The 12,540-nt window shown below is 32.8% G+C and overlaps 2 protein-coding genes across 2 annotated transcripts in view; both read right to left on the reverse strand.

Moving 5' to 3' along the window:
• Positions 1-1,543: 1,543 nt before the first annotated feature.
• LOC111613192 (vesicular glutamate transporter 1-like) lies at positions 1,544-7,777 on the reverse strand. Its single transcript, XM_023354538.1, has 6 exons — positions 7,605-7,777; positions 7,394-7,527; positions 7,179-7,328; positions 6,983-7,115; positions 1,782-1,867; positions 1,544-1,693 (listed from the first exon to the last, which is right to left on the reverse strand). Exons 1-6 carry the CDS (start codon positions 7,660-7,662, stop codon positions 1,544-1,546), a joined length of 711 nt encoding a protein of 236 aa, XP_023210306.1. The 5' UTR covers positions 7,663-7,777.
• An 80-nt stretch (positions 7,778-7,857) lies between these two features.
• The window catches only part of LOC111613193 (sodium-dependent phosphate transport protein 3-like), a 7,700-nt gene continuing 3,017 nt past the window's right edge, over positions 7,858-12,540 (reverse strand). Inside the window, exons 2-3 of the mRNA XM_023354539.1 lie at positions 8,562-8,755; positions 7,858-8,082 (exon numbers count right to left, since the gene is read on the reverse strand). Coding sequence (XP_023210307.1) covers positions 7,858-8,082; positions 8,562-8,755 — 419 coding nt within the window. The remainder of the gene's footprint in view (positions 8,083-8,561; positions 8,756-12,540) is intronic.

Here is a 12,540-nt window from a genome sequence, read left to right on the forward strand (position 1 = left end):
AACATATTTTTGGCAAAATTTGTCATTGTAAAGGAAGATACGGATACTACAGCCGACAAGAAGGGAGCTTTTGAACCCATCTGTGTAGATATTAATGTTTGCATGATTATCCATGGCGGAAGCAGATGACACGAAATAACCTTGTTTACAGGATGGTGATCAAAGATAGTAGGGTAATTACAATGTGGTAGCATATGAACAGTCGAAGATAAAGTAGAGACAGTTATTAAGCCTTGACGATTGTAGTTCTGATGTAGTAGTTTATAATTTTTTCTACAATACATAGTGGCAAAGGAAGGAGCTATGCTAGTATCAGAGAGGTAATAGTAGAAACAGTTCTGCTGCTTTGAACTTTGAAAATCTGATGTCAAACTGGCTTTGAAGAGAAAGTAATTTACTTGCTACTGAATTTTTACTAGTAACATGACTCCTGCTAGAAACCGCATAAAATTGTATTGCCCCATTGTAAAGAGATATACAAGTTTTATGATTTAGTCCCCAGATGCACCTAGCACGTTTTAGTAGCATGTAGTTTATATTGTTGGCCTTAGGCAAGATGTAATCAATATGGCGCCCACCAGTGGCCGAGTGGTCTCCGTTGCCGCTCATAGCGGTGGTGACTGGACCCTAAACACTGGGAAGTTCGGTCGTGGGTTCGTGCCGCGATCGGACAGGCTGGCTGCTTGGAGTTTTCCGGGTTTTCTCCTTGCCAATAACGACTAAATAGGAGGCCAGTTCCCCATAAAAGTCCTCCCGGAAGGCATTCTTTCCCCGCGCGCGCGTGACACATCATTCAAGGAAGAAGGCAATGGCAAACCACTTCCTCAACTCTTGCCAAGAAAACTACATGGACAAGGAAAGACTTGTCTATGCAGTCACCAGGAGTCGACGACGACTTGACGGAACTTAACAACAACAATCAATATGGCACCAGAATATGATTTCTCTCTATTTTCTTGTTTTATTTTGTAGGACGTTTCTGTTTACACAGGCACTAACTACTCGAGCTGTCAAAATTTTTTGTGTCCTCTGTGAAAATCAAAATTTATATAAAAATGAATATTATGACGTCGATTAATGATTATTAACGAACTTATTATTATTATTATTATTAAAAAATACAGTTCTTACAATAAATTGTTCATTCGAATTCATTAAATCTTTTTATTTCTAAATTTGTTCACATAAAGTTTTTTATAAACAATAATACATATTAATTAACTAATCAATAATTATATATTTTGGACCTACGGTTTTAGGGTTTCATAAAAAATTTGTTGTCAAAATCTTTCTATAAAAACATGCTTAAATATTACGTAAGATAAAGAAGAGCAGGGGGATCAAAGTAAATATTATGGTTTCTAATACAGGGGTGGGTAGGGGTCTAAAATGACCGAAATCGCCCTTACGTAATTTATGAATGGTCCCTAAATGAAGAAAAAATTAACCAACAGTCTTGGCGATTGGAGCGCCCTCCGTGATTCTAATTTTTATATAAGCAGAATTTTTATTATTACGAATCAGATTTGATTTATATTCATGATTAATTGTTATCCTGTTTGTTGTTGTCTGTGTTAATGATAGCCCAAGGTTGAACTTCTGCAGTAGCTCCAAATATAAATATTACACCACCCAAAAAATAAGCGAAAGATGCCATGTAGAATACGTAGTTCCAGTAAACCATGTCTCCTGCCTTATATGTAAAGATAAATAAACAAATTTAGCAAATTTATAAAGTTATGCACATAAATATAAATTTTAATTAAGAACTTTTTACTTACATTTTCATCTAGTATAATTCCAGCAACGTAAGAGGAAAATATACCTGCGGCGTTACATAAACCATATGTCAATCCAAAAAGGACTCCTAAAACATAATTTAAATTAAAGAATGTTCTTAACTATCGAATAAAATAGTCTAATTCGATATTTTAAATATAATTTTACGATTTAAAGGAATAGAATAGAAATTATGCTCAAAAAGAAAATTATTACGAATAAGAGATTGTAATAGAATTAAAGAAATTTAATAAATCAAAATGTAATCAAAGTATTGTTTAACTTTTGTCTGTTTGTCATCCTGTAATCTCAAGAAAATTTTTAAATATAAAAGATTCAAGGCAATAAATAGAGCATTTTATGAGCACAAAACTTGGATTAAGTTTTGTGCTCATAAAATACAGAAATGTCCGAAAGAAATCGGATGTGACGTTATTTTAATTCAAACATTTTTCCCTGCAAAAAAATAGATGACACAATACTGTTGATACTAGGAAAAGTATGATATATAGGGGCAAGCCACTACTAAAGACTAAAGACTAAAGAGAGAAAGACATGGCCAAGCAGTGAGCATAGCCTGTGAAAGGGGAGGAAAGAGAGAGGAAGGAGTGGTGAGTGAAGGTGGAGAGGTGGGGGAAGGAGAGGGGGTGAAGGATGAAGTGGGATCCATGAGCGCCTACACGGGTCCGTTGATTTAACATGAAACACATACAGAGAGCAAAAAACGGTGACTACAAAATGATCCAATAATGGTACAGAGATTGAAAGTGGCAATATGCACGCAGAGACAGACAGTGCCTATTTACAGTGGAAGCGGCACAAAACATATTATAGGGTTAACACACGGAAATTGGCGGGTAGTTGCCAGTACCCCCTAGAAAGTAATTACAGCACAGAGGCAAGCCACTACTAATTATCACTGAAAAATATTAAAAATTAAAATTTTCAGCCGTCATTGTGACCATGTCGAGTAAATAATTCCTCTTTATAGATATCGTGTTACCTCCTTTTACATAAATTTTTACGATCGTAATAAATTATTAATCACTTTAATATATGTCGTTAATTACTTATAGAAGTGTGACTGTATATAATTAATTATACTTATTCTAGTAATGTTGTAATTACGATATTTTTAATATTATTTTATGGCAGCTTATGGGAGGTAACTTAATTCATATTGCAATTAATCACTCTATGACTTGTTGCAATATCTATCAAGTTGCATAATGAGTCGCTTAAATTCAAATCTATTGCTGTATATAATTTTAAAGTGAAAGATCGACATTGTTTAAATATATTTTATTGGTTTAAGGCCATATAAATTTTAAAAAATACAAATCGCTATTCTCGATTCCCAGAAATTAATGTGGTTCAGTCGTAATATCGCGAATAAATGGTGCAATACCTATGATCGGGGATAAATCGAATTTGGCTTCGATTGTGATTTTACTCGTGCTACAGGTAGGAGTCCCGATATGCTTAGTAACGAGCGACCATCCAGTAGGGAAGCTGATTGAGGGAGAATTACCAATCAGAACGGAAAAAAGAAAGAAGGGATATTAATCTCTCTTTTTTTGTCCGTTCTGATTGGTAATTCTTTCTCAATCACGCTTTTCGAGTGGCTGGTCCCTTGTTACTTAGCGTATCGGGACACTTACCTAGATCACGAGTAAGGTCACAATCAAAGCCAAATTCGATCTATCCTTGATTATAGGGCTAAACTAGTATATCCTACGCATATACTAGTTTAGCCTAAATACTTTAGGCTTAACTACTTTGACCTAGGCCGAACTGATTTATGTACTACAAATAGATGCCAGTGTAAAAAAACTGATTTTTTGTAATTCGAATGCCACCACAGTACACCCGGTGGTTAAAGTGTACCTAGGTAACTGCAATGGCGGTGCTTCGGTTAGGTTGCTTCGGTTAGGTTGCTTTGGTTAGGTTAACTACATTTTTAGTAGACGTCTCCTTTTTTTCTTTTGTTCAAGAACTACCGTGAATCAATAACTAGTGACGTTAAACAATGGGCGCTTTGGGAGGAGTCCGCTGGGAGCATGAACAGTCCGAAGTGCCACCATTGGGGTTACCTAGGTACACTTTAACCCACCCTCTAAAAATAAATAAAAGATTAGATATTTTGTATGTTACACTAAGAAACACAAACGTGTTTATTTTTAATTTTAGTTTGACTTTAAAAGTTATTGTTATTATTTCGTTAGAATTTTTGAAAATATTATCGAAAGTTAATTACCATTAACCCGGCGTGAATGAGGTGAGAAATTGTTACACCAGCTATGAGGTGGGTAGGAGATACCCGAAACTTTGATGCCAAATTTTTTATACTATAATTGTGTATAAAGTATTTTTTCACTTGGGATAATAAGATTAGTATCTATTCAACAAGATGAGTAAATAAAATATTATGTTTAAGATTGAAAAGCATTTTTTNTTATACTATAATTGTGTATAAAGTATTTTTTCACTTGGGATAATAAGATTAGTATCTATTCAACAAGATGAGTAAATAAAATATTATGTTTAAGATTAAAAAGCACTTTTTTTAATTGAAATAACAAAGTGTCTATATTTTCTTTGAAAAAGTACAAGTTTTGGTAGTTTAACTTTTTTCGTATAAAATTCTAACAAAATTACAACTTTTTTAGTTAATCAACATAACTATAGTATCTTTCAATTATAAAAATAGAAAAAAAACTAAAAGGTCTTATGACATCAATTTGAACAGCACCAACATTACACCTACAAATCAGCACAATCTCCACACAAAAATCGCATGCTTCATACATTTTGCCTTCTCACACTTCGAACAGCAATGCTTTGTTTTCCTATCTGTTTTTTTTGTACACTCACCACACCTGACATATTTATTAGCCATTTGTTTGGAAACAGGTAATGAAAGTTCTCCCAGTTGATCAGTAATCACTTTTCGAGTTTCCCTTGGAAGATGTGTTTTTTGTCTAATGCGAAGACTATCATTTGAGAAATCTAGAAATAAATCTAAAAATACTATAAATAACTAACTCATAAACTTACTGTCAACTCAAAAATGTAACACAGACTATGAGGTCAGGTGTGACGTACCCCAGTCTCCTTTGCTCATGTGTATCTCCCGATGACGCAGGCGCAACACTAAACTCAACACTACACCTCGTCTCCTACTCCCTTATCTCCAGCTACTGTGACGACAAGATTTCCATGACAAAAATAACATTAAATAATCTGCGTTTAAAATCTTCTCGGGTATGACATAACCCGTCTCACTCACGCCGGGTTAGTGTAGGGAATATTTCGATATTCTTTAAAATCTCATTTAAATACCTAAGAAAATATTATTTGATTTAACAGCAATTTGTCTTAAGTAAAATTGTGTCGCCTTTCATTACGCACTTAGCCTCACCAACAGTATTTATTTTGTGCTAAATTAAGTATAGGCCTACATTGTCATTTAAATAACTCTATTCTTAGTGTTAATAGCGTATAATTGAAGTTTTGTTTGAAATCACACTCAGTTTTTGTTTCAACGGACATTTATACTAATTTACATTATTTAATAACATACTTCGCTCTTTCTGCTCTGTACATTCTATGTGAGCGTTTTTTCCCGGTCTATAGTGAATTCGGTTAGAACCACAATATATATTTCCCATATCATGTACATCTGGACCACAATGCTATGTTGCTGGGACAGACCACCTCCAAAAATATTTGGGGTTGCTCTTTGAGATTGAATCCTGGATTTCTAAGAGCAGTAAACAGAATTCTTAATATTCTCAGCCATTCGGCTGGCTTTATTGTGTAATCTATGATCAATTGCACTGTACTATATATACTATACTAATTATAGAGGAGAAGGTGGTATTATGGAACACTGCGGGTATTATGGAACCACCCCATTTCAAACTGATAATAAAGGCGAACTGTAGCGGAATGTGGATGAACTGAACTAGGCAGACATCCATAGCAAGGAGAAAACCCGTTTTACTTCAGTTAAACGGTTGTCCGTATTTAATCAGCAAATTTGTTTTTTTCAAAATTCACAAGTTTTGAATGCTAAGTGAATTTAATTATTTTTAAAATATAAATCGTGTAGTTGTAGGTTCACTGGTGCATGTATTCCGTTCCAGAGACTTAGGGATTCATATTAATCTGTATGATGATCACGTTTTTTAAATTTTGGTCTCGACAGACATAAGTTAATTCGAGATGGCGATGCGTAAAATACGGACCCCATTGGTGCTTTTACAGTAATATGGAACTCAACTCCTCCGAACTCTCTCTTTGCAATCAGACATTCTTCCGGAGCAATTTGGGAAAAAGACACTAGGTAGAAAGTCTGAAAATATCGAAACAGAGCCGCTGGAATATATATTGTTGATGGAGGTCATATTTTTCTATTATAAAAGCATTTTTGCGATAAAATACATTGGAGTAAATAATTTTGTAATCGTTTAACATTTTTTGTCCTTTCCTATTTGTTTTTGGCTACATTAAAGCATTTTTTTTGAAAATATACAGTAAGGTTCCATATTACCACCCGATTTTCTCTAAGCCTACTTTCGGACTTTTTGTACAAAAGCCTTCAAAAACCATACTTATAATTACACCAGCGAAAAATCCAATTAGGAACATTTAGTTTACTAGTTACAGGTACTTTTCGCACAAAAAATGTGGGTGTAGTTATGATACCTTGTTTACAATTCACTAAAATATAATTGGGGTTCCATAATACCATCTTCTCCTCTACTATATTGTTTTTATTCTTAAGTTAAGCAAAATAAGTAAGATTTTTTAAATGTCGCCTATTCCTAGGATCGATTTTCTGGCTTTGCGGGTTCTGACACATAATTTGCTCACTTTGACTTTTAGTCACAATTATTTTCGAATAATGTTCGAGAAAATTTCACTGAATACCGTATTATGTGATAAAATTAAAAAAAATAATGACTTCAAATTCTGGTGCTAAATCAAGCACTATTGCAACATCTCCCGAATTATTAAAGCCGAAAAGACCTATTCCAACCATTAAACAAATAATTATTTTTGTACTTTCGCAGCGAAGAAATGAAATCGCTAAGATGCATGCTGCCGGACCAAACAAAGCTACAATATAAATATTTAATTATATAATGCCAGAGATTTTAAAACATAATTTAAAAATTGCGATATTGCGGTTCCTTACCAATTCCTTCGGAAAATTTTCTAATATTACTTATACTTAAATAGTCACGAGATTTCATGAAATCAGCAATAAAACCAGAAGTAAACATAATTATAGCATCCACAGAATACACTAATGCACTCATTATTCCATTCTAAAACACAAATAATATACATAAATTTGGTGATATAAGACTTATGTATAGAAATCGTCATACCTTTTCGATAGGGAAGTGCTGAATGATATGTAAGTATGATGGAAATTTAGTCAATATTGCAAAATAACCGAAACCCCAACTAATTTTCGTCAAAGCTACTATCCATACTGCTCTAGATGTTAAAATTTGTTTCCAGGGTATATTCAACTTCTGTATTAAGTAAACATGTATTTATGAGAGCTTAGGCAATAAAGTAGAGTAACAAATGATATTACCTTTTCTCTTGAAGAGATGTTTGGTATGCTTTCGTTAAGAAATGTCAACTCTTTGTCGGATATTCTGGGATGTTGTTGAGGTCTATCATAAATTGTGAACGTAAGACATAAAGAAAGGACAATCCCACATATGCCTGTTGTAAATATATAGATTAGAAATTATACTGTCGCATTTTAGCATTGAAGAAACAATCGTATTATTTATGTTTACCGAAACAGTAGAAGCTGGAAGACCATCCTTTACGTTCACAAAGATATCCTGTTGTCATTAAACCAACAAGTGTACCGACTTGACTACCACAAAAAGAAATTGAGGATAATATGGACTTTTCGTTCTTTGGACTCCATCTTCCTAATAGTGTAAAATATCCGTGAAATACAAGTCCCTGTGATAAAATAATTTTTGAATAGGATGCTATGAATGAGATTTGCAATGACAATAGTAAATTTTATTCTTACTTGTGCTAATCCGACAATGGCTTGACATAACGATATAACTGACACACCGACATTGCACAAAACGGTGTCAAAATAGTCAGTGTTGAAGATAAACAGGAAAAAATTATGACAGTTTTCTTTGGTCCAAGTGATAATGTAATGGATCCTCCTGCAAGTTGAGCTAACACCAAACCATAGAAATAACTTCCTAGTATTATTCCTTGAGTGGGTTGTGTCCATACGTAAGATCCCTAAAAGTAAATGAAATCAGTGGTTTATATTTAATATAATTGAAGCTTTACAAAATAAATTATGCAGATTTATCCACTTATAGCTAAGGTATATCTTTCATTTTGTCTTTGTTTATTCGAACCTTTTAAACCTTTTTTTATAATAATATCAAAATTATTTAAATTGCTAACTGAGATTTAAAAAAAAATGTGTAATTTCGGTGTCTGACTTCATTAATATTTTGTTCAGCTTTAAATCTGGTAAATGTTGAACCTTTAAATCGGTGCTTTCGTAAGCCTTGAGAAAAACAAAATGAATTGAAATATAAATTGAAAATGATTATGTGAAACACGAAAACAATTACATTTCCCTTTTATTCATTAATTTATTTAAAGACAATTATTCCGCGATTTACAAAGACATTTTGTATAAAACCTTCGATATTAATCTCTGATATTTGTTAGTAATTTATGCATATATTATACATGTAAACATATACCTCTTTGTAAATATATATGGAATTTTGTTGATAGATTTTTGGACATTCTGTTGAAGACGTGGTATTATGCATGTGGATGGCTGAATGATTAACCATGGCTAAAATAGCGATACTCAGCGCAGATCTTTGGCAGTACGCTATTACATGTATAAAAAATATAGACAATACCAAAACATAACGAGCTGGAACAGAAACTGAAGTAAAAACGTTCGTAAGATTTCAACAACTTAAGTTAAAATTTCAATAAATGTAAAGAATATAAAGATAAAATTTCATAATTAATTCAAAGCTTGAAAGAATAAATACAGCATCTACACAGAATGTTATTGTTTACGTTATATTTCTATTAACGAACCATTTCTCAAATTCAAATATAATATTAAATTTAATAAAATGTAACTTTAAACGTTCTCACTGTCAAGATGGCTTAAATGTTTTTTTTTTTCTCTATCCCGCGGTAACGGGATTTAATTGTTCGTATCGAGTGGAGGAGGGAGGAGTGCCGTCGGTAAGGTGACAGGCGATATACGATTAAACTGAGGACACCAATTTAACAAGGAAACAACGATTTGTTAGCTACATAGATATTACAATAACTAATTTCAAAGGAAAAAATTTAAGTCCCTGAAACGCGAAGGGCCGAGAGAGAATTCACAAAAATTTATTCCATACCTCTTGATGTTCTTTAATTATCCTTGAGGAAAAGGATTGATATCCAGATGGGTCAGAACTGGCAGTATAAGGACAATGAATTCTCAGGACACAATATATAAAAATAGAATACAGTATTCAATAGAATATATCATTTAATAGGATATGATATTCTTAGGAAATTATGGTTGGCGGCTGATGAACGACTCTCCCGAGAGGGGGAAGCAAGTGGCTTTTATAGTTTCGTCGTGGGAGAATGGTCATGTGACCAATTGTTGTGGGGTAAAAGGTACGCGGATGGGTCAAAGTTGTCCCCGGGCCCATGCTAACTATTAACTTTGGAGTTGGAATGTGGGATTAGTTTTGAAATGGACGGATGTTTACCCTGAACGAAAGGGGAGATTGGAATTTTCCTTTTTTTTAAGATAGGTTTTAGTTTAGGATTTAAACGGAAAATTTAATTGGGGGTTTAGAAAAATGCGGAATATTAATAGGTAAAAATTCCGGATTTCACATAACAGATGGCGTTATCAAATGTTGCCTGTAAAGATATAGGACTCGCTGCTGGAGTTTTACCAAATCAGTGAAACTGATGGATTACTAAATGTATTTAGTCCTAAAACTTTCATAAAAAAAAAAATAACATTATCTGTCATCTTTTAATAATGACCACGTTTGGAGGCAGGCAGAGAAATAAGGCATGACATCTGATATGTTACTCCTCTAGCTGCGAAAAAACACCAAATTTTAACGAAAAGGAGATGTATATGAAAAATAGTTATTTCAAATTGTTTTTTATTTCAATAATTAATAGATGTTTTCGGAGTTACGCATATTTATGAATTAATTTTAGAACATTCTTACCTTTATGTATCATATTTATATATTGTAAGACAAATAGATTCTCTATTTGAAATGGTTAAAAATATGTTTGAATTTTTATTTGTTTATCCTATGATACTTGTTTACTTTAAAAAATAAATTCCAGTTAGAATTTTCTTATTCTTCTTCCTCTTTTCTTTTAATATGATTTAAAGTAATGTTGAAATCTTTTTATTCTTATAACGATGGATTTATATTCTTCTGTTGACGACTAATAATGCTTTGAAATATAAATTTTTCACGAATGATTTTCAACATATCAACACAAATGGAAAAAGTAAAGCAACAGGTATCCTGCAATATAAGAAAAAATGTATTTAACACGTTTTCTATCATATTTTACTTATATTTTTAGTAAAAATTTATTTGTACATAACTCAAAGAAATATCAGTTAACAAGCAGGTAGGCCCGGCGTTGCTCGGGCAAAAGTAACGATAGGGAAGATTAACATTATTACGTTATAGTCAACCTTACCCGTTATCACAGAATGCAAGAATTGGGTCCCTTGTTTCCAGACTAATTAGAAAATTTTTAGATGGGTCTAAAAATATGTTCAATTTCCAGCAAAAACGAAAAATTTGCATCTGCATCCTGCATGTCGCTTTCTCTTAACAAATCCATTGTTACGTAACACTTCCATTACTGACACTTTCATTGTTACTTAGAACTTCCATTGTTACTTAACACTTCCATTATTGACACTTTCATTGTTACTTAAAACTTCCATTGTTACTTAACACTTCCATTATTGACACTTTCATTGTTACTTAACACTTCCATTATTGACACTTCCATTGTTACTTAACACTTTCATTGTTGATGGAAGTGTTAAGCCTTAATCCTGTCCCTCTCCCCCGTGGATAGGAATTTCGAAAAATTTCTTTTTAGAGTGCGTTCTCGTAACGTACCCTAACTGTGTACCAAATTTAAACTTTCAACTCTTAACCGTTTGGGCTCTGCGCTTATAATTATTATTAACAACCCGTCTCGATTATATATAGGGGAGATCGGGGCAACTTCGGCAAGCGGGACAAGTTTGTCAAGCGCTTTTTTTAAAAAACAAATTAAAAGGAGACTTTGGTTATAGGTTAGGCAGTTGAGTTTTATTAGTGGCTTGTTGAGTGTAGTGTTTTTATTGTTCTCCAACAAGCGTAGTTGNCTTACCTTTATGTATCATATTTATATATTGTAAGACAAATAGATTCTCTATTTGAAATGGTTAAAAATATGTTTGAATTTTTATTTGTTTATCCTATGATACTTGTTTACTTTAAAAAATAAATTCCAGTTAGAATTTTCTTATTCTTCTTCCTCTTTTCTTTTAATATGATTTAAAGTAATGTTGAAATCTTTTTATTCTTATAACGATGGATTTATATTCTTCTGTTGACGACTAATAATGCTTTGAAATATAAATTTTTCACGAATGATTTTCAACATATCAACACAAATGGAAAAAGTAAAGCAACAGGTATCCTGCAATATAAGAAAAAATGTATTTAACACGTTTTCTATCATATTTTACTTATATTTTTAGTAAAAATTTATTTGTACATAACTCAAAGAAATATCAGTTAACAAGCAGGTAGGCCCGGCGTTGCTCGGGCAAAAGTAACGATAGGGAAGATTAACATTATTACGTTATAGTCAACCTTACCCGTTATCACAGAATGCAAGAATTGGGTCCCTTGTTTCCAGACTAATTAGAAAATTTTTAGATGGGTCTAAAAATATGTTCAATTTCCAGCAAAAACGAAAAATTTGCATCTGCATCCTGCATGTCGCTTTCTCTTAACAAATCCAATGTTACGTAACACTTCCATTACTGACACTTTCATTGTTACTTAAAACTTCCATTGTTACTTAACACTTCCATTATTGACACTTTCATTGTTACTTAAAACTTCCATTGTTACTTAACACTTCCATTATTGACACTTTCATTGTTACTTAACACTTCCATTATTGACACTTCCATTGTTACTTAACACTTTCATTGTTGATGGAAGTGTTAAGCCTTAATCCTGTCCCTCTCCCCCGTGGATAGGAATTTCGAAAAATTTCTTTTTAGAGTGCGTTCTCGTAACGTACCCTAACTGTGTACCAAATTTAAACTTTCAACTCTTAACCGTTTGGGCTCTGCGCTTATAATTATTATTAACAACCCGTCTCGATTATATATAGGGGAGATCGGGGCAACTTCGGCAAGCGGGACAAGTTTGTCAAGCGCTTTTTTTAAAAAACAAATTAAAAGGAGACTTTGGTTATAGGTTAGGCAGTTGAGTTTTATTGGTGGCTTGTTGAGTGTAGTGTTTTTATTGTTCTCCAACAAGCGTAGTTGAATTATCAAGCAAATTTTCATTTTCGTTCAATTCCATATAATATTTTTTTTCCATTTATATTGAATTGGCAGGTTTTGTTATAATTCCATGATAACGAAAGTTA

Source organism: Centruroides sculpturatus, unplaced genomic scaffold (assembly GCF_000671375.1).
Source record: "Centruroides sculpturatus isolate CEXI.00-Female unplaced genomic scaffold, Cexi_2.0 scaffold1325, whole genome shotgun sequence".
NCBI classification, from domain to species: domain Eukaryota; kingdom Metazoa; phylum Arthropoda; class Arachnida; order Scorpiones; family Buthidae; genus Centruroides; species Centruroides sculpturatus.